This window comes from Strix aluco, chromosome 3 (genome assembly GCF_031877795.1).
Source record: "Strix aluco isolate bStrAlu1 chromosome 3, bStrAlu1.hap1, whole genome shotgun sequence".
NCBI lineage: Eukaryota > Metazoa > Chordata > Aves > Strigiformes > Strigidae > Strix > Strix aluco.
In genome coordinates this window covers 9055675-9082890 of record NC_133933.1, presented here as the reverse complement: position 1 = coordinate 9082890, position 27216 = coordinate 9055675, and the positions used below count along the sequence as shown (strand labels likewise).

General features: G+C 49.2%; 1 protein-coding gene across 3 annotated transcripts in view; it reads left to right on the top strand.

Moving 5' to 3' along the window:
- Positions 1-5099: 5099 nt before the first annotated feature.
- MEIS1 (Meis homeobox 1) overlaps positions 5100-27216 on the top strand; it is a 109394-nt gene continuing 87277 nt past the window's right edge. The window contains exons 1-6 of one of the 3 annotated variants that reach the window (XM_074817279.1): positions 5100-5955; positions 7630-7856; positions 9543-9661; positions 10174-10224; positions 11058-11108; positions 12521-12667. In XM_074817279.1, coding sequence (XP_074673380.1) covers positions 7844-7856; positions 9543-9661; positions 10174-10224; positions 11058-11108; positions 12521-12667 — 381 coding nt within the window. In that variant the 5' untranslated portion in view covers positions 5100-5955; positions 7630-7843. Of the gene's footprint in view, positions 5956-7629; positions 7857-9519; positions 9662-10173; positions 10225-11057; positions 11109-12520; positions 12668-27216 lie in introns of all 3 variants that reach the window. The other 2 variants (XM_074817276.1, XM_074817277.1) reach the window with 2 other exon arrangements.

Genomic DNA, 27216 nt, shown 5'->3' with positions numbered 1-27216 from the left:
ATTTAGCCCAGCAGAAGTGGGGAAAGTCTCCAGAAAAAAAAAAGTATCGAATATTTTAGGCTAATGTCACCCTCTGTTGAACTCTGGCAAGTGGCTCTGAAGGCAGAGAGCTGTCGGAGTTGGTCTGCTACAAGTGGCAGAAGGCTTTGCTTATACCTTCATTTAACATATTTTTTAAAACCCTATTGTTCAGCTACGTGGGTGTCTCCGGCTTTTTAGGCTACGTGCGTGCATATGTGTGGATTGAGAATAGGCGCTTAGAGATCTTCGCTTTAAAAAACTCCTTTGAGCTCACGTAGACTACTAGATTTTTATCTACATGTACAGTCGGCTGCTGACACTCTGTAAATACGACAAAGGCTTTGCATTTCACAGCCCCTCTGCGCCTCTCGCCTCGCAAAAGGCAAGGGTTTGGGGATTTTCTTTTTAAAGGTGGGGTATTTTTTTAAACAAAAACAAAAAAACTTTTTTTTTCTTGCGTCTCTGCTTGAACTTTGGGGTTTTTTTGAGGTTTTTCCCAGGCTCGACGGAGGGGAGAGGGCACGGAGAGGGGAGAACCTTGGCTACACCTCCCTGGGAACATCCGCGGCTCGGGCACGGGCAAAGGCTCGGGAACTTAAAAACGGCAACGTGTGTGCTTCGTCTAAGCCGAGACTAACGCTGTGCTGGCGCAAACCCCGCTCCTGCTGTCCCCCCCAAAAGAGCGGCTGCTACAGAGGCATCAGGCCGATTGCCTTTGCTCCCCTCCGAGAGCATCCTCGGGGGCGGGAGCTGCCCCGGCTGGGAGCGCTCCCTCTGCCCCACGGGCTGCGGCCGGCTGCAGGCGAGGAGAAGGTTTTAAACCATTCGCAAATATTTACCCCCTTCTTTTTTTAAAAATTTTTCCCCCTTTCCTACATATTTAGCTAATGTCCAACTGCCTCCCACGGGTAAACTCAAACCATCTTTACCATATCCACCCTTAATGCAGCTGATCGCTTCTCGCTCTGCAGTCAATAAAATCCCGAGCACTGAAAAGTGGAGTTTTTATACAATTTTATACAGGTGTAGCCGAAGGAAATAATAATTGCGTCTACGGCTTTCCTCTCCGGGGTCGCTTTTCTTCTTCTTCTACTGAGAAATTTGGCGCCTCCGGCCCCTCCAAATTGCCGAAAACTCTACTTTTCTCCCGCAGAAAGTTTGAAGGGGTTTCTGGCTGTAGTTTCCCCGTCGCCCAGTAGACGGCACAACAGCTCAATCCTTCAGATGCAAAACAGCCCAGCAGCTTTTTTTTTTTTTTCTTTAATTAAGCAGCCAGAGTTTTACCCAGCAATTTTATTATTATTATTATTTCATTCAACGAGAAGTATAGTAATACCAATAGCAAAGCGAGAGGGCTCGGCTTAGGCAGGGACTAAAGAAATGCGGTGGGCAGATGGGCTAAGTGCAGGTATTGCTGCAAACACCGGAGCGGAGCCGCGCTACCAAATTAATACAAATGAACTTGTGGCGCCCAGATCGTGTGAGCAAAAAAAAAACCAAAACAAACCAACCCCGAAACCCCGACACTATCGTGCTGCCGGGCTCTGGGGTCACTCTGGAGATTTTAGGCTGAAATTGTCTAATTGTAGTGTGAAATAGGAAGGCGCCGCCGGGCAGGGGCTCGGGTCGGCTCTGCTCTGCCTCGCCCGGGCTACCCCGAGGTGCCACCGCGGGGTAAACCTGGCAGCCGCCGCAACTTTTGTCCCTGAAAGGCTCCTTTTGTGTGCGTGTGCCTTCCCTCCCTCCGCCGGCACCGCTGCCGGAGAAGTTGAAGTGACAAAAATCCCGGCCAGTAACTCATTTCCCAGTTAATTTTATTTAAAAAATTTATAGCGGTGTTTAGAAAGTTTTAAGACAACCGTAAATTTTATTGAGAATATTTTATGAAGCCCTCCATTTAATTAATAAAAGACCCCCATAACTTCTGCAAACGTCGAGGGGAGCAGGCAGCCACCCCCCCCTCCCCACTCCCACCCGCGCCCTCCGCGGGCCGCTCCGCGGGCTGCCGCGGCCGGGACGCCGGTCCGGCATCGCTCGCCCCGGGCCGCCCGCCGTACTCTGGGCTGCCGGCGGTACCCCGGGCCCGGGCTGCTTTTCCTGCCGGTGCTGGACGGCACAAGCTGACCCCGGGCTGACTCCTCGGCCGGACCAGCCGCTCTTTGTTTTCTGAATCGGGAGCTGGTAAACAAACCCCGAAACTCCAGGCGCTGCGCGTCATCTGCTCGCTTAAATCCCTCGCAGTTAACCTCCTTTTATTATCACTTCCCCCCCCACCACCACCTTGGGTCTGCCCTTTAATAGGTCTTTAAACAGTTTGGGTCTGTTGTTGGGGGTTTTTTTTTGGTTTGGGTTTTTTTTTTTTTTTTTTTTTTCCCCCCGCCATCCCTCTTTCAACCGTTTCATCGGGCTTTGACTTTTCGGGTATCTCCGCACGTATCTCTTCCCCCCCTCCCTTATCTGAAGCATTCCTGGATTATCTCTCGGCCGCCTTTCAAACGCTTTTCTTCTGCGGTTTCTTGTTTGTTTGTCTCTTCTGCTTGTTCCTATTTCAGTTTTCAAATTTCAATATTAATGGTGAAAGAGCACACTTGGATGCTAATTCCCCCCCCCGACCCCCGCCCCCCCCCCCCCCCCCCCCCAATCCCTCCTAGGAAGGCGGCAGGGAAGCCAGCTAGAAAACATCGGATTGTTCCTAGGTATGACTAATTCTTTCCTGAAGCTGGGAAATTCAGCCTGATTAAAAGCCTCATTTATTATCCGATAAGCAAATGGACCTAGATTCCACCTCGTGGAGGAGGCTCCCTTACTCCCCAGACGCCTTTTTTTTGCCTCAACTCGGCGGACCCCTCCGCGAAAGGCCTTGCTCAAGCCGGGGGGGGGCCGCGCAGCACAGCGCGCTCCGCTGCGAGGCCGCCGCCCGGCCCGGGAACCCACCGAACCCCCTCGCTCTTTGCTTTTGATTTTATTCCCCCCACCCCCCTCTCTTTCCAACGTGCGATGGGCAAGCCTCAGTAGATCCCTGCAAAACAGCAAGTTTTGGCAAAAAAAATAAGAGCCGCCTTGCCTAAAAAGGCAGCGGGGCGAGATGCTGCGCGGGTCGCTGCCGCCGCGCAGCCCATCAGCCTCGGTAGGAGTTTACCGAGAAAGCGCAGAACTGTCCGTTTACTTTTCCCCTTTTAATAGATGATTAATTGCTGCCCGGATTAAGCTTATTTTCTTCTTTTTTTTTTTTTTTTTTTTTTTATGGCCGGTATATTGCAAGCGGAGAGGCGCGCAGCGCAATTTCTCGCAGCAAGCCCTAAGAGTAATAACTGTTTGCTAATTGTAAAATCCTTATCCAGAATGAGGTTTGGGCAAACAATTTGTACGACTGTAATTACATTGTAAAAGTGTTTTAGGCTGGGTTGCGCTGAATTAATCTTATAAAGGCCTGGTGGAGACGCTTAAAAGGGGTTGTTTTTTAGTTTTTTTTTTTTTTTCTTAATTTTTTGGGGGGAGGGGGAAAAGGCATGGGGAGAGGAGGAGGTTGCATCTCTGGGAGTTACGCTGCAACCTCCCCCTGCAAGGGACCTGTGGGATGGGGAATCGTTACCGAGCGCCGTTCCCCGGGTAAATAAATAGATCAACCCCACGGTCGTGGGTCGGCTCCCACCACGGACGCGTGGGGGGGTGGGGGGGGGTTAGTGCATTGAAATGGCTCTTACCTGAGAGGTCTTTATTTCCCTCGCCGGGGTAAAAGGCCGGTCCTAGCGGAAAAAGGGGGGGCGGCGGGGGGGGTGTGGGGAGAAGGAGGGGGGGATCGAAACGGGTTTCCCTGAAGTTTGAAACGTGGCGGCGGGGACCGAGACGCTGCCCGGCACCCCCGGCAGCGGAGCAGCTTCGCGCCTGCCTCGGGGGTTTTACCGGAGTGACCCCCGCCATCACCCCCCCCCCCCCCCAGCTACACCGGGCTACCGTGCGGCGGGGGGCTCTCTCTCTCTTCCCCCCCCCCCCCATCCCCATCCCCATCCCCATCCCCATCCCCGGGGCTAGAGGATGCGGTGGGGCCGGGGCAGCTCGCTCCGTCGGGGCTCCACGCAGGTACGGGGAGGAAAGGACCACGGCGAGCTCTCCTCCGCTCCTACACCGGGCGGGGGACTGCGGGGAGGGGGATGGCTGTGCTTTTGGACGGGAGCGGACCCCCGGCTCTGCCGATGGGGAGCACCGAGGGGGGGATCCCCGCGGGGGGGGGGGGGAAGGGGCTCTGCCCGCGGGGCGCCCCGGCGCGCTCCCCCCCCCCGGCTCCGCTCCGTCCCGGCCCCCCCGCGGCGCGCCGGTCCGAGCCCCGGTTCCCGCCCGGACCAATGGGGGCGCGGCGCGGGGCGGCGCGGCGCTGATTGGTCGGCGGCGGCGCGGCGGCGGCGGCCGGGGGCCGGGTGAGCTCACTCGGCCGGCGGCCGCGGGGGGAGCCGCCGCCGGGGGGGGGCGGGCGGGCGGGCAGGGGGGGGGGGTGGGGGAAGGAAGAGGCGGGCGGGGGGGAGCGAGGGGCTGGGCGGCGGCGCGGCCCCGGGGGCGCTGCGCGGGCGCGGAGCCGCCAGACAAAGGGGACGGGAGAGCCCCCACACCCACCCGTGGGGGGTGGGCGGGGTGGGTGGGTACGGACACACCGGCTGGGGACGGAGGGGGCGGCGTGTCTCCAACACCCCCCCCGCCGCAACTCCCCCGCCATCCTCCCCGCGGGGCGGGGGCGCTGCGCGGCCGCGGGGCGGGCGGCGCGCCCCCCTGCGCCGGTGGCGGAGTTGCTGCCGCCCAGCGCATTGTGTAAGACGCGACCTGTTATGGCCACCACTACTTCCGGGTTCCCGCAGTCTGCTCCAGCCCGGCGCTGCGCTGCGCTCGCCGCGGCGGCGGTGGCGGCGGCGGCGGCGGCGGCGGACGCCCGGCAGCGCGCGGCCCGCGGCGGCAGCGCCGCGCCTCCCCCCCCCCCCCTTCCCTCCCCACTTCTCCTTCCCCTCCCTCCCCTCCCTCCCTCCCTCCCCGCTGCCCTTCCTCCCCGCGCCCGCCCCGCACGGCGCGGCGCTCCGCCCGGCACCCGCGCCCGCGCCCCGGCCCGCCTCCGCCTCCGCCAGCCTCGCCCGGCGGCCGCGCAGGGGCAGAGCGAGCCGGCGCCGGCGAGGAATTAGGAGCGATCCGAGGAGGAGCGAAAAAAAAAGCCCCCATCATCATCATCATCATCATAATAACCATAATAAAAGGAGAGCCGGCGCGTTAGCGAGCCTTTTTAATTTTTAATTTTTCCCCCCTCCTCTTCCTCCTTCTCCTCCTCCCTCGATTTTTAATTTTTTTAATTTTTTTTTTACAAATTTTTCTTTTTTTTTGGGGGTGAGCGCGCTCGAATATTAACATTTGAGGTGTCCTGCGCGGTGGGAGCACACACAGCGGATCATCATCAGTCATTCACCACCTTGACAACCTCGCCTGTGATTGACAGCCGGAGTGGCAAAAAGCCATGAGACTTGGTAGTTGGGTTTGAGGGGCACTTTAAAAAAAAAAAAAAACAAAAAAAAAACAACCCTGATTTGGGGAAAGGATATTTGCTTTCGCCCCGCTGCTGTCTTGGAAACGAGAGGGGGAGAGTAAGAGAGAGAGAGAGACAGGGAGAGAGGAAAGAAAGAAAGAAAAAAGAAGGAAGGAAGGAGGGAGAGTTGATTTTTTTTTTTCTTCTTTTTTTTTTCTCCTTTTTTAATGCTGAGTTACCGTATCGCTTCGCTGAGATCCAGCAAGCCGAAGATTTTACTCGATTGCTTTCATTGCTGGCGACGCTAAGGGATTTTTGCATTTTTTTGGGGGGTGAGGGGGGGGGAACTTCGCGTTTCTTTCTTTTCACACTGGCCTTAAAGAGGATATATTAGAAGTTGAAGTAGGAAGGGAGCAAGCAGGCCGATGGCGCAAAGGGTACGTATTAAAAAAAAAAAATGGATTTCAAATGTGAAATAATATTGAAACGTGGCTGACAGAGACGCTGCGAAAAAAGTTTCTTTTTTTTTTTTTTTTTTTTTTTCCACCTCCTTGGAGCAGGGGCACAAAGCGGTGTCCTGGAGCGGGAGGATTTATCAGTTGTACTTGTAGGCTTAAAACCTGTATATATTGATATTTTCTTGATTCTTTTACTCCCCATCCCGGATCTCTCACGGAAAAGGCAAGCTTTCTATACATTAATGACATGCAGGCATGTAAGTGAATATGTCCGAGCCTCTGTATTTGTTGGTTTTGTAGCTCTAGTCCTACCAATGTCTTTTTTAAAGTCACCGGTGCTTGAAATATTTGAATGTGTGCATGTCTCTGAGCGTTTTGCTGTGTTAATGATGATACACCGCTTCACTTTCGGAAGATAACTTCTAGCTGGGAGTAAGCACAACTTTTTTTCTTTTTTCTTTTTTTGCTCCTTTCCCCCCCCCCCCCTTTTTTAATATTCAGTCACAAAAGGCGCAGTGCAATGGGCAAAGAAAAAGCTCTTTTAAAAAGAAAGTCACTTTAATTTGAATTAGAGGTTAGCAGCATGCACTGCCATGTGTATTGTTGTTTCTATTTTGGATGCGATCTCCTTTTTTTTTCTTCCAACTACCTCCTAAATTGAAGTTTTGTTGGGGGGGAGAAAAAAGAAATCAACCGGAGTCGGGCGAGCAGGGGTTTGGGGAAGGGGGAAAGCCCTGGAAAGAAGTTTTCTTGCCTAATTTGCCTGCCGCCCCTCCGAGTGCTGGTTGGGAAAGAAAGTTCCTCTGCTGACAACTTGCCTTTTACTCTTTCGGTCCAAGCAAGTGTCAGGGATCTTTAAAAGTGTTTATTCACACCTTCGCTTTTAATAGATGAAAAGTGGCCGTTTCCCCCGCTGCCTGGGAACCGCGTTAGCTTTCGCTCCTTAATCTTTAACAAAGAAAACCCTTAAAAAAAAAAAAAAGCATTCCCAAAATCCCGAGAGCCCGGGCAAACGTTTCCAGCCTTTCGGCTTTAAAAGTGCGTTCGCGTGGAATTGCTGGAAACCCCCAAAATCGCTCCTTTTTTTTTTTTTTTTTTTTTTTTTTTTTTTTTTTTTTCCGCTGCTGAACTTTTTGCATCCTCGCTGTGTTAGGTACCTGACTTCTTATCAGCGGGAAAAGTTTAGCGGAGGGAGACTTGGGCTTCGTGAACCGCTTCCATTCACAAGAGGCGGGGGTGGGGGGGGTGGGTTGGGAGGTTTGGGGATGGGGATTATTTTTTGCCCCTTTTTAAAAAAAATATTATTATTCTTTATTTCTCCTCCGCCCCAGACTCGGAGGGTTTCGGGTCGTGCGGGCAGCCGGGCCGGAGCAGCCCAGCCCCGCTGCTCCGCGGCCCGGGGCGGCGTTTCCCTCCCCGGGGCCGGCGGCTGCACGGGAGGGGGAAGAACCGACGGCGCGGAGCCCGGGCGCACCCCGGAGGCGGGGGGTGTGGGGGGGGGGGTGTGTGGGGGGAAGCGGCTTCTCCCCGGGGAAGGAGGAGGAGGAGGGGGGGACACGGCGACGGGAGCGGGGCTGCTGCCGGGGGCGCTGCCCCCCCCACACCTCCCGGCTCGCCCCCCCCTGACGCCTCTGTGCTCTCTCTGCCCCGCAGTACGACGAGCTGCCCCACTACGGCGGCATGGAGGGGGTGGGCATCCCCACCACCATGTACGGGGACCCCCACGGCGCCCGCCCCATGCAGCCCGTCCACCACCTCAACCACGGGCCGCCGCTCCACTCGCACCAGTACCCCCACGCCGCTCACGCCAACGCCATGCCCCCCGCCATGGGCGCCTCCGTCAACGACGCCCTCAAGAGAGATAAAGATGCCATCTACGGGTAGGTGCCGCGTAAGGCTCCGCGCAACCTGCGCGGGATGGACCGGGGAAGGTGGTGGTCGGGGGGCGGGTGCGGGCCGGGCTGCCCCTTGCGCGGGATGAGGATGAAGGGTGGGTTGGGGAGCGCTGCGCGGAAAAGAGCCGTGTTCTTCATTTTTTTATTATTACTGTTATTTTCTTAAAAGGGGGGAGAGAGGGCTGGGGTCCCCCTGGCACGGGGAGCCGCGGGGGCTCCGGAAAATAGGAGCCGGAGCTTGCTGGAGGGGCGGCAGGCATCACCGCGGGGAGGAGGAGGAGGAGGAGGAAGAGGAGGAAAATAATATTCCCAGGGCACAACCTGCGCCGGGTGGTAAATCTCTGCATGGAGTTTAGGAGCAGGGAGAGTTTGAAGCGCTTCGCCCAACTTTCCGCCTTGTTCACCTCTCCTTGCGCTGTGAAGGAGGAAACTCAAGAGCTGCTTCTCTCAACTCTCTTGCTTTTTTTTTTTTTTTCTTTCAATTTTTAATTTTTTCAAACTTTTTATCCGACAGCATTGAGTGCTGCTCAATGCGGCAACTTGCAAAGCAGTTTCTAGGCCGTTGCGATGGGAGCTGATGGGTTACGTTGGGCGGCAGATGCTTTTAAAATCAGTCTGCCCGTCTTGAGTTTGAAGGGAAGTTTAAGAGCCTTTTAAAATCGCTTTCAAAACAGTGAGGAGCAGGGGGATTAAAACCAGAAATCACGTCGTTCGGTTTCTTTATCGGTTTATCAGAAATCTGGAGGGTTGGTTAAAACTCAGCGGTGTACGGTACCCCCCCCCCCCCCAAAAAAAAAAAAAAAAAAAAGTATGAAGCCCTGGGAAAAAAAATGAACTCCCTGTTATAAATATACATATATACGTGTGTGTGTGTGTGCCCACGCTTATTTATTTATTTAAATTATTAAACGGCCGAGGGAGCCAGATGCACACGCAGCCTTTCTCCCGGGGAGGCTTTTAACGCTGGGAGAGCCCAAAAGCACCTGGTTCCCCCCGCGGGTCGGGACTCCGGGGGGGCTCCGGGGCAGGCCGGGGCGGCGGGCAGCGGGCGGGCAGCCCGGCTGGCCAGCGCCTACCGGTGGGTCGGCTTGTTTGGCGCTGGGTCTTGGTGGGGGGGGTGGGGTGGGGTGGCTGGGTTTAGGGGCTTTTTCTTTTTTAAAAAAAAAAAATTTAATTTGGATGGGGGTTGCTTCTTTTTCTGTTTTTCTGGTGTGAGGGCTTTTTTTTTTCCCCCTTCGCTCCCAGCAAGTCCTCCAGCAGAAAATGGGAATTAGAGGCATGAAAGGCAGAAGTGTACGTCCAGAGATTGTAATTTATTATTTTTTTTTCCTAAAGACAAGGAAAGTTAATTCAAAATGGCTGCTGGAACTGGCTTGGGTTTTATTCTTAGCTTGTCCTAAGGTTGTATTAACAATATCTGCGGCCAGACAACGCCGAGAGGCCGGGGAGATGCAGGGCTGCCGGCCGGCCGGCTGCGGGAAGGGACCGGGAGGCGGCGGGGGGTGCCGGAGCCCCCCTCGGTGGGTGCCCCCCTCCCCACGCACGCTGCTGCGGGACTAACTATTGTTGTGTTTGGTTTTTCTTTTTGTTTCGTTATGATATTTTTTTTTCCCCCCTCTGTGTGTGTGACTATTGTATTTTCTTTCAGACACCCCCTGTTCCCTCTTTTAGCACTGATTTTTGAGAAATGTGAATTAGCTACATGCACACCCAGGGAGCCCGGGGTAGCGGGAGGCGATGTTTGCTCCTCTGAGTCTTTCAATGAAGACATAGCAGTGTTCGCCAAACAGGTCAGCAAAACCGGGTTGAAACAGTAAAAGAAAAAACGAGGGGAAAAAAAAAAAAAAAACCGTAACGAGAAAAACAAGTCTCTGTTGAGATAAAGATGCGCGTTTCCCCCTCCCCCTTCTCTTACTGCAAGAGGAAAAAAAAACCCAACAAACCCCAACCAAAACAAAATAAAAAATAATCGGGAAATCTCGGCATTTACCACCCCCCTAAAGAAATGAATAAATCGGAGCGGTCCGTGCCCCGGCGGAGTTTCGCTGCGCGGCTCCCGGGAGCCGGGCCGGGGCTCTGCCCGGGAAGCTCCGGAGGTATTTTTCGGTGTATTTGATTCACTTGTTCAAGTGTTTGGCTGATGTACTAAATCCAGCAGTCAGGGCTTTGCACGAAAGGTTACATAATGGACCCGACAGTGTAATGAAGCAAGAAATAATAACGTCTGCTTTTTCTGCTTCCATATTTCAAATCTTTTTTATTATTTTTTTTTCCCCCTTTTCCTCCCCTTTCTTATATTTAGATCCGAGCAGAGAAACCCCTCTTTTCCTCTAATCCTGAACTGGATAACTTGGTAAGAGTTAACAACACTTCTTCCTCTCCCCACCCCCACCCCGCCACCCTCCCTTCCCTTCCCATTTATTTATTATTTTTTTTTTTAACTTCTGTGTCTTCTGGAGAGGTGGTTTGGTGATGCTAAATTGAAAATTTCTCACGTGGACCTTTTTTTAAAAATTATTATTCTATGATGATTTTTCTAATTACAAGTAAATACGGTGCGGTAATTGTGTGGAAGTAAAAAAATCCCATAAGGATATACAGAAAGAAAGCTCCATCCAAAGGGGAGCTTGCGGGCTTGATGGCGAGCTCGCCTACCCAAGAGGAGCGTGGATTTATCCACGCTGTTGCCAGCCCCTCCACGCACCTTTTAAGCAGCTCGATGGGAAACACAGAGGATTGCTGTGGCTGGAGATGCACCGTTCACTAACTCACCAAAAATGAGGTCTTTTCTCTCTTTCTTTTTTTTTTTTTTTTTTTTTCCTTAAGGATAAACAAATATTTTGCCTCTGCTGTAGGAGTCTTGCACCCGCTTTTGCAAAGCGAGGAGCCAGCGGTGGTGTTTAGAGGGTTTTTTTTTTTTTAAAGAAATGTTTATGATCCGTATAATTTAGTTGCTTCGTTGCAATAGGGATTTTTTTTTTTTTTTTGGTTAACTCTAGATCGCTTCTCGTTAAACAGCGCACAAAGCCACCGCTATTAAGTTTTAGTGTTATTGCCATAAATCAAAACAACTTTTTATTTACTACTAGAGAAAAGTCGAGCTACAAAGTACGGCAGGGGCGGCTGTGGGAAATATCCCCAAACCCAGGAATGAGATAAATACTCGTGTTGTTTGTATCTTTGCAGATGATTCAAGCCATACAAGTATTAAGGTTTCATCTGTTGGAATTAGAGAAGGTAATTTTTGTGTCTCTCTCTCTCTCTCTTTCTTCCTCCTCCGTTTCAGTACTGCTGAAGTTCAGGCTTCTGGTAAATTTGCATAAATGTCTTTCTTTCTGGTAATTAGTGTCAAGACCAATCTTGGCGTCCATTTCTCTTCGCAGTTTAATTACAATTTCAGCCTCTAAAACCGGGCTCTCAAACGCCCAGGCCTTGTGTTCGTTGTAATACTTTGCTGGCTTTGTATAAATAGTTGCAGTTCTGTGGTGTCGCAGATGAGACTCGAAATGGTTGGTTCAGCCAAGCCCCTGAAATTGGGATTTTTTAAAAAAAATTATTTTATTTTTTCTTGGTGGTGGTAGGGTAGAGACTTTGGTTGCAGTTAGTTGGAATGGGGATTTTTTTTTTTTTTTTTTTTTTTTAAGAGCCATCTGCAGGTCAGGCTCAGGGCACGGATTGTCCTGTAACATTTTGCAGAGACAAAGCAGAGTTGATAGTTGTGTCTGTCTCTTGTTCCTGGGAATATTGTACACCTCCGAGCAGAAGAAAGAGATTGCAGCCTAAATGCAGGGGTTTTTGCTGGCTATTTTAGAAATCTTAGGAGGGAGAATGCTAATTTCTAAGAAGGCGGTGTCATCCGAGCTCACGTTAAATTGGAAGTGCGCTCTGGTTTCCTGAGGATTTTTTACGTGTCATTGATAGCTGGCCTAGAAGAGAATTCCCTTTCTCCTAAAAATAAACATTTTGAGAGGTTTTTAAATAGTTGAAAAGTTTCTCGGGAGCCTCGGCCACTTTATCTAACCATAACTGGCAGGTTGTTCTTGCTCTACCCAAAATGTGTTAAAATCTGCCCATTAATAGAGGCTGCTCAGGTACGAGTCTATCAGAGCGACTGGGGATTTCAGGGCATGGATGCCTATAATGTATTTCAGCCCAGTGCATCGGGATTTTTTTTTTTTTTTAAAATCCTTTTTTCTGTCCTCATACCCCTTTGGAAAGGGTTTATGATGAAATAACTGGATGAAATTAAATAGTTTACCTTAAATGTCACCCATGCAGGTCACCTCTCTAATGGCCACAGCTCCGGGAGCAGATGAATTTAACACGGGTGTTGAATATGTTGTAGCCTGTGAATCATCTTGTCACTGTCAATTTTCTGGGATATCTCTATTTTGCGAGAAAAGAAAGTTATTCCTAATTCTGGATGCGTCTAGAGGTCTCAGGGGGATAATTGCAGTGTGTTTCCCCTATTTAGGACTTTTGATGTCACAGGGGTGAAGGGGGGAGACTGGTTGCACTTGTCAATTTTACTTATGTATTCCTGATTATATTTTCTTTCTTCCCCCCCCCCCCCCCTTCTTATTTCTTTTTCCTCTTTTTTTCTTTTTCCTTTTTTTTTTTTTTTTTTTTAAACCCCTGTCATAATGTAGGTACACGAATTATGTGACAATTTCTGCCACCGGTATATTAGCTGTTTGAAAGGAAAAATGCCTATCGATTTGGTCATAGACGATAGAGAGGGCGGATCAAAATCGGACAGTGAAGACATAACAAGATCAGCAAATCTAACAGATCAGGTATGATCTCGCCAATGCCGCACACGCTGAAATTTGTATGCAGATCGCTCGCTGGGTCACTACGCCTCCTTTTATTATTTGCATATGATTAAGTCCCTTTTAGATAAATTTCCATCGAAATGAAAATTTTTGAATAATGTGGCTATTATTGCTTCATTAAGGTTTGCTCCCGGATTCGACCTGGCGAGATGAGCTTGTAAAAGCATCGCCTGCAAACTCGACCTGTTTCTTGTCGCTTTTAATTTTTGTCTTTATTTTATTTACCCTTTACAATAATAGAAGTGGTATCCGCGAATCGCTGGCTTCTCGGTGGCTTAGGAAAGGAAGGGCTGGAGCCGTTTACCAAAATAATAATAAAATCCGAGATAGGTGGTCCGGGGAAGACAGAGAGGGTTTGAAATCTAGCAAATACTGGCTATTTTCTTCCCCTCTCTACGGTTCATTAGTCCGTCTTGTCAGTTTTCCTTGGCCGAACGCTTTTAGACTTCAGTGAACATTGCTTTGTGCACGCCTGCCTGCTGCAAACGCGCCCATTTTATTTTACTTAATAGAAAAAAGAAAAAAAAAAAAACGGATAAAATAAAGCGGGACCCAGGTTTTAAATTATTTTCCTTCATCTTTCAAGTTTTCAATCCCTGTCTTGGAAAAATAAAAACACCCAACCCCCCAAACCAAGCCAGCAAAGCCTCGCGTGGCTTTGACGGTGTCCAGGTTTTGTCTGGGATGGTTCAAACCTTTAATGCCGGCTGTAGCCGATGTGGGAATTAGGGATGACTTGGGAAAGCTGGCTTTCCCCTCTCCCCTCCCCTCCCCTTCCCTGTGTCTGTCCCCTCCGCTGGGCTTAGGCTGGGGGTCTTGCCTTTTAATGGGAGCGTTTGGGGCTAATTCAGGAGGTGGCCAGAGCTAAATTAAGCTCCTGGATGATGGAAGTGACCGAGATTTGGCTTTTTTTTTTTTCCCCCCCCGAGTTGGGTAAAACTGCGGGGTTTTCCCGGTCGGTTTGCTTTCTCTCAACCGAAGGGTAGCAGCGCTTTGGCTACGAGAGAGGGGACCCTGAACACCCACCAGGAGAAAAAAAAAAAAAAATCCCCGACTAAAAACCCCGATTTCTTCTTTATGATCAGCTTCGTAAATACAGTCTTAGGAGTAATCAGCTCCCGACTCTGGAGGTTTCCTTTTGTTCAAGCAAGGCGCAGTCAAGCAGGCAGGAGTTTCCTCAGCCGCTTTGCCATTATCACCAGCACTGTCAGCCAGGAGTTATTTTATAGATTACCGACATAAAGGTGCGTTGCACTGCAGCGTGGGCAGTATCTTAAATATTTTCTCCTCTCTGCCAAAGGCTATCGGGCTGCTGGTGATGCCGTGTCAGGGGGAGGCAGGCTTGAAGGCAGGCATGAACTTTTTGAAAGGGGGTTTATGTGCACATATGTGGGTTGTTATGGGGGGGGGGGGGGGGGTGTGTGTTTCCCCTCCCAATTTTGCTGCGAAGGGGAAAAGCTTAGCGGCGCGGCAGGGGAGGTACCCGGCGGGCCGGGGCCGGGGAAGATGCTCCCGGGGCCGGGGCCGATGCCCGGGGGGGACCGGCGGCCCCGCGCTGCGCCCTAAAGCGAGGGGAGCCCTACAGCGAGGGTCTAGCGGAGGGAGGCTCGGCTCGCTGCTGTTGAATAAAAATTGTAATCCAACAAGTCTAACTAGAAAATGGGTTTCTAAAAGCTCTGGAGTGCTGGGTACATAAAGCTATTTGAGCAAATTACAAGAATCGCTCAGGGGCACGAATGAAATCAACACTTTAATTGCCTCCAAAATGAAGATTTATACCCCATTTTCCCAACGAATCATTATTTTATTAAAGTGAAAGCTAAAGAAATGAAGCTACAGTTTTGGGGTTGTCAGGGGGAGGGGGTCGTGTCCCCGCGCCTCCCCCCCCTTTTTTTTTTTCGCTAGGAGCGCGGACATTGCGCACCCGGGGCCGGCCGCGCACCGCCGCGGGGCTCGGCCCCGGCATCTCCGGCTTGCGCGGGCGCTGCGCCAGCCGCGGGGCCGGGCGGCCTTCCCGGGGTGCCCCGGCTCCTCGCTGGGCAGGGGGGCGCGCAGCGCCGCCAGCGCAACCCGTCCGCGTCCGCGGAGCTGCGCGGGGAACGGGGCTTTGCTTTCCCCGACGAAGGGAAAAGGCGCAAAAATGCGCTCCCCCTCCCCCTTTTCCACGCTCCCCCTCGCGGAGGGCGGATGGGCAGCGCAAGGGGGGGCGCGGAGGTTGCGCGGAGCGAGGTGGTGGAGTTTACCGGGGGATGCGCGGCTGCCTGCGCCCCCGGTAAACTCCGGTGCCAAGCCCGGCCCCGGCAAGGCCGGTAGTATCTGGGCCCTAATGGTTAAATAATAAGGTGTTGAGTGCTTGTCGCTGGGGCGGCTAATTAGGATGTCGCTCCGCGGTGCGCGTTTATGGCTGCGCGGCTCTGGGAAGCGCGGGTGCGCAGGGCCGGACGGCGGGAGAGAGGGGCTGGCTCCCGGGAGCGGGGCCGGGCGGGCTGTCCCCCAGCCTGCCCGCCGTTGTGCTTCTGAGAGTAGTAAAAGAGTAAGTATGTAAAAGCTTTTATTATGGATTTAATTACATTTTCTTATATTGTGGTAGTAAAGGTTACAGTTAACAGGGTGGGGGTTTTTTAAAATTTATTGGTTTCCCCTTATTTATTCTTTCCTTATAGGCCCCTCAATGCCAGTGCCTTTAAGTCCCCCGGTTAATGGAAAGCAATGACACTAATGCTAGATTTTGCAAAGTAAAGCCCCATAACGCTAACCATTGTTCAGTGATTTAACTAGCTCAGTGGCAATAGGTCACTAAAATAGCATCCTTCTCCCACGGGCGCGACCCCGCTGCCTGCCAGGGTGGGACCTGCAGAGTTGTTTACCATTACGGCCCCAGAAGTACAAGGCAGGAGTTTGGGGGTTTTGCTGGGGATAATTGAACTCGAGATCAACCAGGCCCCGGGACTTTAAAAACCCTAGCTGAAGGATTGCGCTCATCCTCAAAGTTTCAAAATAAACCTTTTTTAATCATTAGCTTTTCAAACATTTGCATGTTTAAATTTTCAAATGTTTGTCAGAGCCCGGAAAGATTTAAAACACAGCTGTTGCGTGATGCGGATGGGAAAACTCCCTCTGATAAAAAAACCCCAAAGACTGTCAGATAGCAGAAATTCAGTTTCTTGGATAATCCTGAACTATTGCCATGGGGCTGTTTTCTTGAAGCCACATCACCTTGGCACCCAGGTGCTTTAGTCCGAACTGTAATATTCCCCTCCTGTGTCTACAGAAAGCGTTTAGAAGGTGCTTTAAGGAAAACACAGTATAAAGTAGCCACCACATCCAAATAAAGACGTTACCAGCATAAGATAGATTTTATAGGGACAAAATAGTATTTTCTTACAGAAAACAAACTTGTTGAGCAAATCCACAGCAGTATTACTTGACAAAAATTATAATTTAATAATGCACAAGCCAATTACGTGTGCAGAAACTTTTAAAGGCAAATCGGCAAAGAGCCAAATTCCTATAGCGACTAGGAGGGAAATGATCAAAAACTGAACATGAAATAAGACTTCCTGTAAGAAGGTCTATAATTCAACATTATTTGACTCCACTGTCAGGGAAATTGTTGAAGGATAGTAAACTGATACTAGAGTCTCAGTCATTTTTGTTACAGTCTTAAATGTTTGCAACTGGGGCGTTTTAGATGGCCCTTCTTGGGTGATGGTATATCATATATATATGTATATAATAAAGCAACACTTCTATTTATGTTGCAGTAGTTATTTTTTTAATGCGCACAGTTGCAGAGTTTCTCTAAACACAAGGCGGATAGACAGCAGCTTTTTTAAAAATTGAAAAAATTACTTGAAATGTATTCTTTACGAAGAAAGAATCATCAACTGGAACGCAATGTATAGCATATCTGAAGGTGGGTAGGTTTAGGGCATTGACTGGTTATGACTAGACTAACTTTCCCAAATACTTCAAATATATTAGCTATTCCTTGCAGCCAATACCAAAAAAAAAAAAAAATGCCCTGAGGGGGGAAAAAACCCACGGAGAAACACTATTTTACTTGGGGGCTTTTTCGCAGATTATTTTCAAACCATGTAAGGTTTTAAGTGGGGGGAGCGGAGAACATTACTGCCATCAGTGTAGGTAGTCCCATGTTGGAGGAACAGGCATCAAAATAGTAGATGCAGTGCAGAGGGTGCAAGGTAGAATTCATTTCTGCATAATAAAAGAGTTACAGCCAAGTAGGGCTCCGAGGAGGACCAATAAAAGAATCTTTAAAAGACTCAACATTTAATTTTCTTCCTCTGACTTCATGCCACCTTGAGTCAGTGAATCCTTTCTTGTTTGTTTTCGGGTATTTTTTTTTTTTTTTTGTTGTGATATTTAGGAGCTGTTACCATGCCCGAGTTTGGCAGAGTATTTAACGTAAAGATAGAACACGTTAATTTATATTCCGGACCTGTTATCATCCGAAACACTGTGGCTGAAATTGTATTACCAAAATAAGGTTTTCTTTGCTTTCCATTTCTTTAAGCAAGTAAATATATTGTTAAGTACATATGAGATTGAGTATATTTTCTTTAATTTATGATTTCAGTTCAAGAATATTTGCTGGTTAGGGTTCTTTTTTAAAAATCATTCAAGAGCCCAAACGCATCCATCCTTACAGCTGGGTATAATATTTGCTGCTTTCCTTAAGTTGCGTACTTGGGCCTAATTTCTGTGTGAAGTTTTTCAAACCGAAGTTACCTTTTGTTGCAAAGAATAACTATTTCCTACAAAAGTTCCTAATGTTTTGCATCCTTTTCAATATCAAACCTGACAGAGCTGAGTTTAAAACTCCAGGTAACCCTGGAACTCGTCTTAAACATTTGCGAGCGTATCCCGAGGCGTTCCTGTAAGCGGGAGCTTGCAGCGTCTTTGCGTTAGGGATCGCAGATTGTTATTTTGGGGCAACTTGGAGGCTTGCAAAGAAGTTGTGAAAAAATGGGTTTTACCTTAAGTTTAACCTTTATGGCTGAGGGTTTGAGTCTTCCCTGGCTGCTCGTCTGCAGGTAGCAATAAAGGTAATGGGCGCTGCACGCGGAAGGGTTACTGCAGCCTGGAGTGGGCAATCTTAGCACTTAAAAAAATCAGATTATATCGCACTCAATCAAAATGAGCAAGCATGAGTCGTTCGGATAAATACTGCTTTAAAAAGCAGCAAAAATCCGGCACAGCTTCTTTAAATTAGGGAATCTTTGTTTTGTTTTGATTTGCATTTCTGCATTTGGGGTTTTTTTGGTCACATGAGCATGCAGTTAGGAGCTATCTTGTGTAATCTAAACAAATTTAAGAAAATAAAGAGGAGGGTTGTTTCTGGTCGTGAAAATTTTTGAATGTTTCTGGAATTGTTTCCCGGTGGGGGTTGTGTGGGAGAAGGAGAGACTGGGGTGCGCTGCAGTGTCACCTCATGTCCTCGGTGTGTTACCTCCCTCTCCTGATGCTCAGTTGCTCGGAGCAAGCTTTGACTCACACTGCAAATTTAGAAATTGGTGTTTATATTTGTTTTTTTTCCTGCAGTCGCAGCAATATTTGGAGAGGGTAACTCTAACAGAGCACACATTTTGTGTTTTGCCTAGTTTGAGTGTATTTCTGTCCCTGATTAATGGCCCCGTATCTAACCCACCGCTGATACTCTGTAACATGACTTAAGGACAACTTGCTGGCAGTTGGTTCAGCTCTTCTTTGGCGTGCTTAGTGTGGATGCCTTTTCCCTTTTACTACCTTCAAAAGGGAAAAAAAAGAGGTGTAACCCAGCCTCGGAGCATAGATGAGAGGAGAATCCCTGCAGGCCAGCGCCTTTGGGACTCCTTTTTCTAATTGAGGTGAGATCACTGGAAAGCTGCGGCCCCTCTGCAGTGGTGGTGGGAGTCTGATCTCTGTTAGCGAGGGGGCTGCTGGCACGGGGGATCCCCATCGCCTCTGCAGGCTCAACTCGTCGGGTTGCCTCGCTGGTTGTTGCCGTCACGGCTTCATCTACTTATTTCCGTGTGTATATATCCAAGAGGTGAAGAGCGACGCAAGAGATTTCGGGCTTAGGTGGGTTGTGCATGTGAAGGCGATAGCGCAGGTGGTGAGTGGTTTCTGGGGGTTATTGGATTTTGGAAAAAGGAGTTTGAGATTCGTCGATAGATGTTCGGGCAAATGTTGAAAATTTAAACATCGGTGAGGTGAATTTAAAAAAATCTGAGATTGTCCTGAAAGCAAAGGGTCTGTTTGCAATTTAAAAACAAAAAAAAAAAAAAAAAGAAAAAGATATAAAAGAGATTTAAAAGTTATAATACAGAGGGTGCCATTTCCCTGCTAACTTGCAGGGTGTGGGGAAGGTAGGACAAAAAGAAATGGATTTGTGCCCGAATTTGGCCATTCTTTTGCTGTCGGTGGGACAGGCTGCAGAAAGTCATGGTGGTGTCTTGTTTTGCAAATGTCTTCAAATTCAGGCCAGGCGCCCTGTTGAAGAAATGTTTCCCCCTGTGGCCCCCCCCCCCCCCCCTGCCGTTGGAGGTGACGCGCTACTCATCCATGAGTTTTGGGGATCAATAAAGGGATAACCGTGAAAGGCAATGGCCCTTAACACACGGGGAGTGAGATAGGTTGATCTAATGGTTCCTGCCTGGCCTCAAAACTCGATGAATCTCTGGGTTTGTCCACACAAGGACACTCAGGAGAGGTAAGACAAATTGATTGGGTGTAAAATTAAAATGCATTAGTTAAAGTGCATTGCACTATTGTGTGGATGCTCTCATTCAGAAGTAAAGTGGCCTTAGTTCACTTTAGCCTAATCCCCTTTGGAGTAGGCCACTTTTCTTTTGAATGAGAACATCCACATTAACTTTTAGTTAATTCGTCTTTCCCGAGCGTCCTGGCGGCCTCGTGCCCGCTGCTCTGGAGAGGTTCTGCCGGCCGGGCGCTGGCTCCCCGCGAGCTTTAGGTAAGCTTTTCATTAGGCATATTCATCTCCGCAGTGGCACTTAACCGCTGGCGTTCGTCATCCCCCGGGCTGGGGCTCCACACCCTCATCTCGCTCCTGCTCCCATAGCTCAAGAGAGATGTTGTTTTTAATGCTGCCTGGGAAAAAAAATTGGAAAGCTTTACGGTGCCAATGATTTGGGAATGGATTTGGCCAAGGTGGCACAGACAAGGGCTCAGCTGGGCTCTGAGGCAGGGGGAGAGCTGCCTGCGCCCCTTCCAGGGGGGCTGTGGTTTGGGGGTTGCATTTTCCAGGTGAATATGGCATTAGGCTCCCCCTGGTATCAGTGCTCTTCCTGGTAACCTGAGCATTTTATTTTGCGATGGTGGTTTGCTGTCCTGACACGCTCCCTGCATAGATAGTTTCTTCCACATCCACTGATAAGCTAGTGTTTAAAGACAGCGAGGAAATGTAGGTTAAGTCTTTTCAGCTTGGTATTTCCAACCATAAAACCAAGATTGAAAATTAACTTACAGCAGAACTAATTTACCTGGTGAAAAAAAGGCAGTAAGATAGTTTTGGAAGCTGTTTTATATTCTTGCTTGAAGTTCACTGAGCTTGAGTTTTTGTTAGAGGTATTTTCAGGTGTCTTCTAGAGCTTATAAGTAACCTATTTATTTACTTTTTACTGGTTAAGCTGTGTGTGCAAATGCTGTGCCGTGTCGCACGCTTGCCGTTGCCTCTTCCATTCATAATAAAATTTACAAGGCTTCTTGCATTAGTAAGCAATTTGCTATTGGAGCCTTTCCTAGAAATACAGAATTCTATTTCACCAAAGTATTGTCTTTCCTCTTCAATCAAGGCCGAGGTGAGCTATTTTCTCAAGGACTCTCCAGGCATCTATATGATATTCCCACTTGGACAGATGATCTCCAAAACTGCATTACTTACTCCTCCATCCTGAAGGGCCATTGCAGTAAATTAAAATTCTCTTATTAGCATCACCGGGCTTTGAATTTGTCCAGCTCATTTTGTTTGCAGTTTGGCTTTTTCTTTTTTTTTAAATATAAATCAAATATGCATCCAGACCCTCTTTGCTGAAATAAACAGGCCAACAATAAGAGGGGTAATTCTTCATTTGCTTAAAAGAACTGCCTGTTTTAACTGCAGAAATACTGACCAAGAGTAAAGCAACAGCTGATGCCATCACAGGCAGTGTACTGTATTCAAACAGCTGTACAAAATGAAAAGCTGCGGTATTAATCCTGCCATTCACAGTTTATTTAAGTTTTTCAAGCTTCTCTCATATGGGCATGGCATCAATGCCTAATTATGCCTCCATTAGGTTTACTGGGCCCTTAATACAGAAAATTATTGTATTTAAAATTTGGAAAGCTGCATCAATGTAATCCAAGATTCTTGCAGCTGGCACACATTCAGGGAAGGCAAACTTTACCTTGTAATTTTCTTTTCATTCATTTGGTCTTTAGGTTTTGGTCTGGTTTTGTTGTTACCGAGAAGGTCAGATCATCGCTGGTGTTTTTAATGCTGGCTTTAAATAGCTCCATTTAAGGCCGCGTAGCTCTCGGGAGGAGAGGGGAAAAACAGATTAAAAACTCGGCGGCTTTGTCCGTCCTGTTTGCCGGGGTGCAGGGCTATGGCAGTCTGTGCAAATAGAAATGGTAGAAACAAACGTCAGAAGCCTGGCATGCAAGGATTTTTGTCTCATCAGTGTTCTACCCTGCACTGAACCAGGGCAAGCTCCGTCAGCACAAGCTGTGGTTTATCTGTGGACGTGAAAGTCTTGACCCCTTGCTTGGCTTTCCACGTGCTACCCATTGCGTTGCGGTGGGGTGTGCAGAGATGTCCCTGGTCTCAGGTGAGATATCACCTGCTTGCTGATGCTCGGCAGCAACCTGAGGTGCGTGTTCTCGGGTGCGCGGTGACTGCTTGCCGAGGCTTGGCTTAATCCAGAGAGCTAAGTATTAACTGTGGCCAGCCCCTTGCTAGAAACCCTCCTGGGAGGACATGAATGCTGTAGGCTCAGTAGGTGGCACTTTGGTTTTAGGCTTGAGGCAGTGCAGAGGACCCCTCTGCTCCTTGGGGTGTGGGCACAGGGATGCGCCGTGCCACGGTGGCCTTGGCCCCCGAGCTCCCACTTGTCCCTGTGCCACAGAGGTACCTCACATAGGTGAAGTTGGCCAGATTTTTTGGTGAGGGGAGTCTCCCTGTGGCTTGTAATTTCTAAAATTACTCTGGCATACTGTTGTGCAGTGTTATGGGGGAGTAACTCTGCTGCATCCCGAACACAGCTGTGTTTCAGTGATGGGTACAGCCGTGTCACCGTGAGGTCATTGGAAGTCACAACTTGGTGCTCTCCTTCGCTCGCGTTCACGCAGGCATTTTGGGCAGCGCTTGACACGAACAGGAGCTCTGCAGCCAAGTGATGCTGCTGGGCATCACCACGGTGGGAGGGTGACAGTGACAGGGACAGAAGCCTCTCAAGCACAGGGGTGAGTCAGCAGCAGGCAGCTTCCCGGTGCTGTCCGCTGTTTGCATGGATGCTTGGGGAGAGATGCCTGGAGCACGCTGCCCACGCACACCAGAGACAGCACGGCCGCCGTGCTTGAGCCGTTTCCTCCTTTGCCCCTCTCTGCCCAGCAGATTTTGCAGCTGTGTTACCCCAGGAGGCTCCTGGCCCTCCTCCCTGTTGCGCAAACCAGTTTTACTAGCGTGGCTTCCACCTACTAGGGGAGCGTCGCTGTGCTTTTCCCATGTCCGTGAGGCCCGTGGCAGTGCTTCGTGGCACAGCTCTGTAGCAAGAGTATGGTATGTACAACTGTGTCTTGCTATATTCGTGTAACCTCTGTGATCTCCTTTTGATTATTATTTTTCCTTAAAGCCAGAGCAATGGTATGCACGTGACTAGTATGTGCAGGGAGAATTAATTTTGTTCCTAAATGCACATGTGTGCATCGAGCCGGGCTTTGGTCCGCAGAGACAAGTGTTTGAGTGATCCTTTGGGTGAGAACTGATACAGCGATGCTGGAGGGCCAAGGGTGGGGAACGCCGCTCCGCTGACAGTGCAAGGCAGGAGGGGAGATGCAGATGCCCTTCCTAGGTCTGTCGCCGAGGTTTTGGGATGAGACGATTAGTTGCTCGTGAGCTGAGATTTTCTGTTTCTTCTCCCTTATCATCAGGTACGGTTGACAACCTTAATTTATGTCATATAGTGATAGCAAGGTATAGGAGGTATAGGAGAATAAGAAGTGATATGGTAAAATAATTAATTGTTTCACTTTGTGAATAGTTTAAAGAAAATAGCGTAAAGAAAGCAAAACATTTCTGTTTGGTGTCACGGGGAAGCACTATGCTGAATCGAAAGGCTGATGGTGAAAGTCACTTTTGGTGGCTTTATGCTTTGGTTTTGGCCCCTTCTGCTATCTTCCATGTAATTACCACTTTTAAAATGTATTTAAAGGAGGGAGGGGATAAACTTAAAGAGTGGATGGAGTAAATAGCAGCACCGTCAGTAACTTCTGCAGAAGGAGCAGGGCTGTGGGGCTGACTGGAAGCATTTTCAGGGTCGTGGATGGTCTGCCTGTCCTGAGGCACAGGTCCACATGGGGCTATGCTGTGAGCCCTACGCTGCTGCGGCCTGCCCTGGGTACTCCATAACCTCCCTGGGAGGCACAGTGAGGCCACAGGGCCCTCTCAGTCCAACTTTTTTGGGAGACTGTGGCAGGCAGCCGTGCTTCCAAGCCATCCCTCAATGAGTGGGTGGAGGTGTTGGGGAGCCACGGCCACCTCAGCCTGGCGAACCACCCCTGGAGCTCGCCATCCTTTGGCTCCCACAGCCTGGGCTCGGTGTGTTTTGTGGCTGCCAGCTCGCTGGCATGTGGCTCACAGACCCAGGCCGCTCGGCCACTTCTGCCTCGCTGCAGTTTTGGCTTGTTGTGAAATGGTAGAAAGTGGAGGAGCTGATCTGCAGAAGGGTTTGGCCATGAGCGTTGGAAAATGTGAATCACGGGGATTCCAGTTTTAAGCCTTCTGGAGATAACGGGCAGCACGTACCAGAGTGCGTGACTTGCAGAGAGCCTTAAAAAACAAGGCGGCGCCCTCGAGATTAAGCAAATGTTTTATAATCAGGAACATATTTTATACCCAGTGCAGCCTTTGCAGGTATTGTATCCATTCAGACGGAAAGGTGTAGCTGGAGCGAAGCTAATTATACCGCAATTTAATTTTGGTGTTGAACAACACTGCGAGGCGAGCGGGCTCTTGAATCCTGCTAACAATGCGCCGTAATCAAAATACGCTGACTCCGAATGGCGTCTGTTGTCAGTTAGCTAAAAAGACCATTTGATAGTTGTGACATACGCTCGGCGTTTTTGCTTGCAATGGAGCTGAAATGAAGTATGGCTGTTGCAGACTGAGGGCTGTGCTTGTGCCTTCCCTCTCCAAGAAGCCCCGGTTGGGCTGATGGGATGCTGGAAGTCAGAGCCCGCGTTGAAGCGCCTGTAAAAAAAAATTGCAGCGGATGCCCTGACGGGTTAATTTTGTCTTCCCAAAAGATATCACCCCCAAAAATCTGTAAGGGGAATGCTTAGAGATGTGGTTTTTGCTGTAAATAAACCCTCGCTGTTTGCCTGAGCCCAGATGTTCAGGGTGAAATGCAGATCTCTCCGAAACACCGACTCCCGCTGAGGCTGCCTGCTGGGCCCCGGGTAGGGGAGAAGGGAGAGGGGCGGGAGAGGTTGAGGGCTCCCTCTTGCCCCAAATCTGCCCAGGCAGGTCAGGTTCGGGACCTCAGCCAGCCATCTGACAGCCTGCACTGTCTCAGTCGGACTTGGGCATCTGGCAGATCCCTTTTGAAATGACTTTTAACACGTAAACGCAATAAAAGGAAGGGACGGCAGACGCTCATTTTCTGGCTAAGTGGCGAGGCATTTTTCCTGTTTACACGTTTGGAGGAATCATTATATGAAATATTGAACAGCAAACTCTTATTTGTCTCTGAAGGCCTTTTTTCTGGTCTAGAAAGAGGTGGAAAATCCTCCAGTCCTATTAAATTCAGCTTGAGCCAAGGAGGACTAACACACCTCAAGGCCTTGCACACCAGCCTTCAGGACGTAGCGGTGTTGTTTGGGACTGACTTTGTGCGTGTTTCTGCACAATCTTAGACTTAAAAAAAATCTGCATGAAGCAGTGATTTTATCTACCCTGACCGCAAAGCTGTGTTTCCTTGTGTTGAGAAAGGGATGGGGATTAGTGCTATCTAGCGATATGGCTCTTATCAAAGGGAGGAGACAGGTTTACAATGCGGGGTTGCTCTAAATAGAAAGTACTAGTCAATGTTTGTTGTGTGGGAGACAAAAACCCTGCATCACCATCAGCTGGCTCGGTTAACCTGGCTGGGCAGGCCGTGTTTACTGTTGAGCTGAGAGAAAAAAATGAGGAATGGAGTAAGGTCAATCAAATGTGAGGCATGTTTTGACTGAGATCGTTGCTGCTCAGGCTTCATGGGTGTCCATCACGGCTACCGTGTGCAGCAACCGCCAATGCAAGAAGAAAAACCTGAGGTCTAACTGCTCAAAAGAGCTCAAAAAAGGTCTAACTGCTCAACTGCTTTTGCTATTGCCAGGGGTGTTTTTTGAATGGCTCCGGAGTCCTCTCTCAGAGAGAAAGTCCAGCTGCCCACGCTGTGCCCCACAGAGGGATTTTGGAGATGGTTCCCCAAGCTCAGCACGTGCAGAAGGTGGTAGGACTGTGCTTTTGGCAGAACACAGGCCAGCCTGGGGGGTCTCTGTGTAGCTGTGAACACACACACCCCCGTGCGCACACAAACACACACAAGTGGTTTTTTTGAAAGTCTTACCCCTGCAGAACTGACAGGGCTTTGGTGCCTCCTGGAAGAGAAGAGCTGTGGTTTTTCCCCTTCCTTTTTGTCTTTATGTCCCACCCAGTCTGAAGATCTCCATTTCATTCTCCTTTATTTTTTGTGGTTTATGCTTGCTGCTTCTAATTATTATTTTTCCTTTGGAAAGCGCTATCACCCTGTCCTTTTGCACTCGTGTTTTCCATTCAGGCTGTTTAGGACTCCTAGACCCTTTCCTCTCCTCTCCTTGCCTCCTTCTCCGTGCTCTGAGGGTACAGAGGGGATCGGAAAGCTCTGCTGTGTTAGAGATACCTACGTGGGTACACAGCTGGTCTCGTGCTGCATGAAGGTGTTAGCTCTGTCTCTGAAGCTGGGTAGGTTCAGCAATGATTCACGATAGCAGGACTAATGGAGAGAGCTAGTGTTTTTTGGTGGATGTTGGTTTGATGATCTTTGTGCTGTGCAATGTTAGTTGTGCCTCTGGTCCCTTCAGGGGAAATTCTGGCCTTGTGAAAATCAGTGACAGAAGTCCTGTTTACTTCCAGTTTTCCATCCTCTATCATACTTGCATTGATACCCACTCTCATTTCCTTTTATCTATTTGTCTCAGAAACCGTCCTATGTTGCAAGCACAAAGACAGCTTATGTCTTATTTTTCCTATGCGGCTGCAAAGGGTCAGAGGAAAGTCTTACCCTCATTTGAAAATAAGGGGAAACTAAAGATAGAAAGCTTATGACTTTTCTGGGGCTAGGAAGGGAATCCAGGTCAGAGCCAAGACTTCCATGGAGAATTTCTTCTGCTTTTTAGTTAGACAGGCCCTGCCACCTCTAACGCTGCAAAGGTTTCCATCTGTGCAAGAGTCGCCCTTGCTGTGCTGTTTAGTTGCAGGCGGAGTTATCGCCTGTCTGTCATTTCAATGACCTTATTTCTGTAGACTTGGAGCACCTCTTTTCCATCCGCACCTGATGTTTGTACCTTTGTTAATGTTCTATTAAAAATAATTCACGTCTGAATCAAAGTTGCATGAAGCAGATTATGGAAGAGTTATTGGCACTAAAAATCATCTATTTTGCATCATTTTGAGGTTCCTGCACGTACCATTTATTCTGCCCCCCTTGGATTTGGTTGTGTTGTGCACGATGTCCCCACTTGGCTGTGGCAGGCTGAGAAGTGGGATCGCTGGTTGCTGGCTAGCACCCTTGGTTAGCCCCACAAGGAGATGATCAGGTGACAAAGCCATGAGCGGGTCCTCTCGGAAAATCACGGTAGTCATGACTGTGGATTTCATGGTCCCTGAAAGTCCATACTTGACAGAGATTGGCATAAACAGTGTATGAGTGTGGAATCTAGGAGATACATGACATTGTATTTTTAACATTATCAAAGTTTAATTCTAGTTCTGCTTACCAATTTGTATTTTTCAAGGTTTTCTTCCCAATTCAGAAAGAATTAAAAAACTTTCTTTTGTGCTGGATGGGAAATAGGCTACCTGAGGATTATTACTAGCCATGCCCTCCAGAAGCGAAGTGGGATAAGGCTTGTGGATTGCAAAGACCAGGTCTGTCTATCATGTAGCTCTAGCTTCAGCGTCGGTACTATGGATTATGCACTTAAGTTATTGAGCAGCTGTATTGAATGTCCTGCCCAAGTGAGGTTGGGGACATCAGTACAGCCAA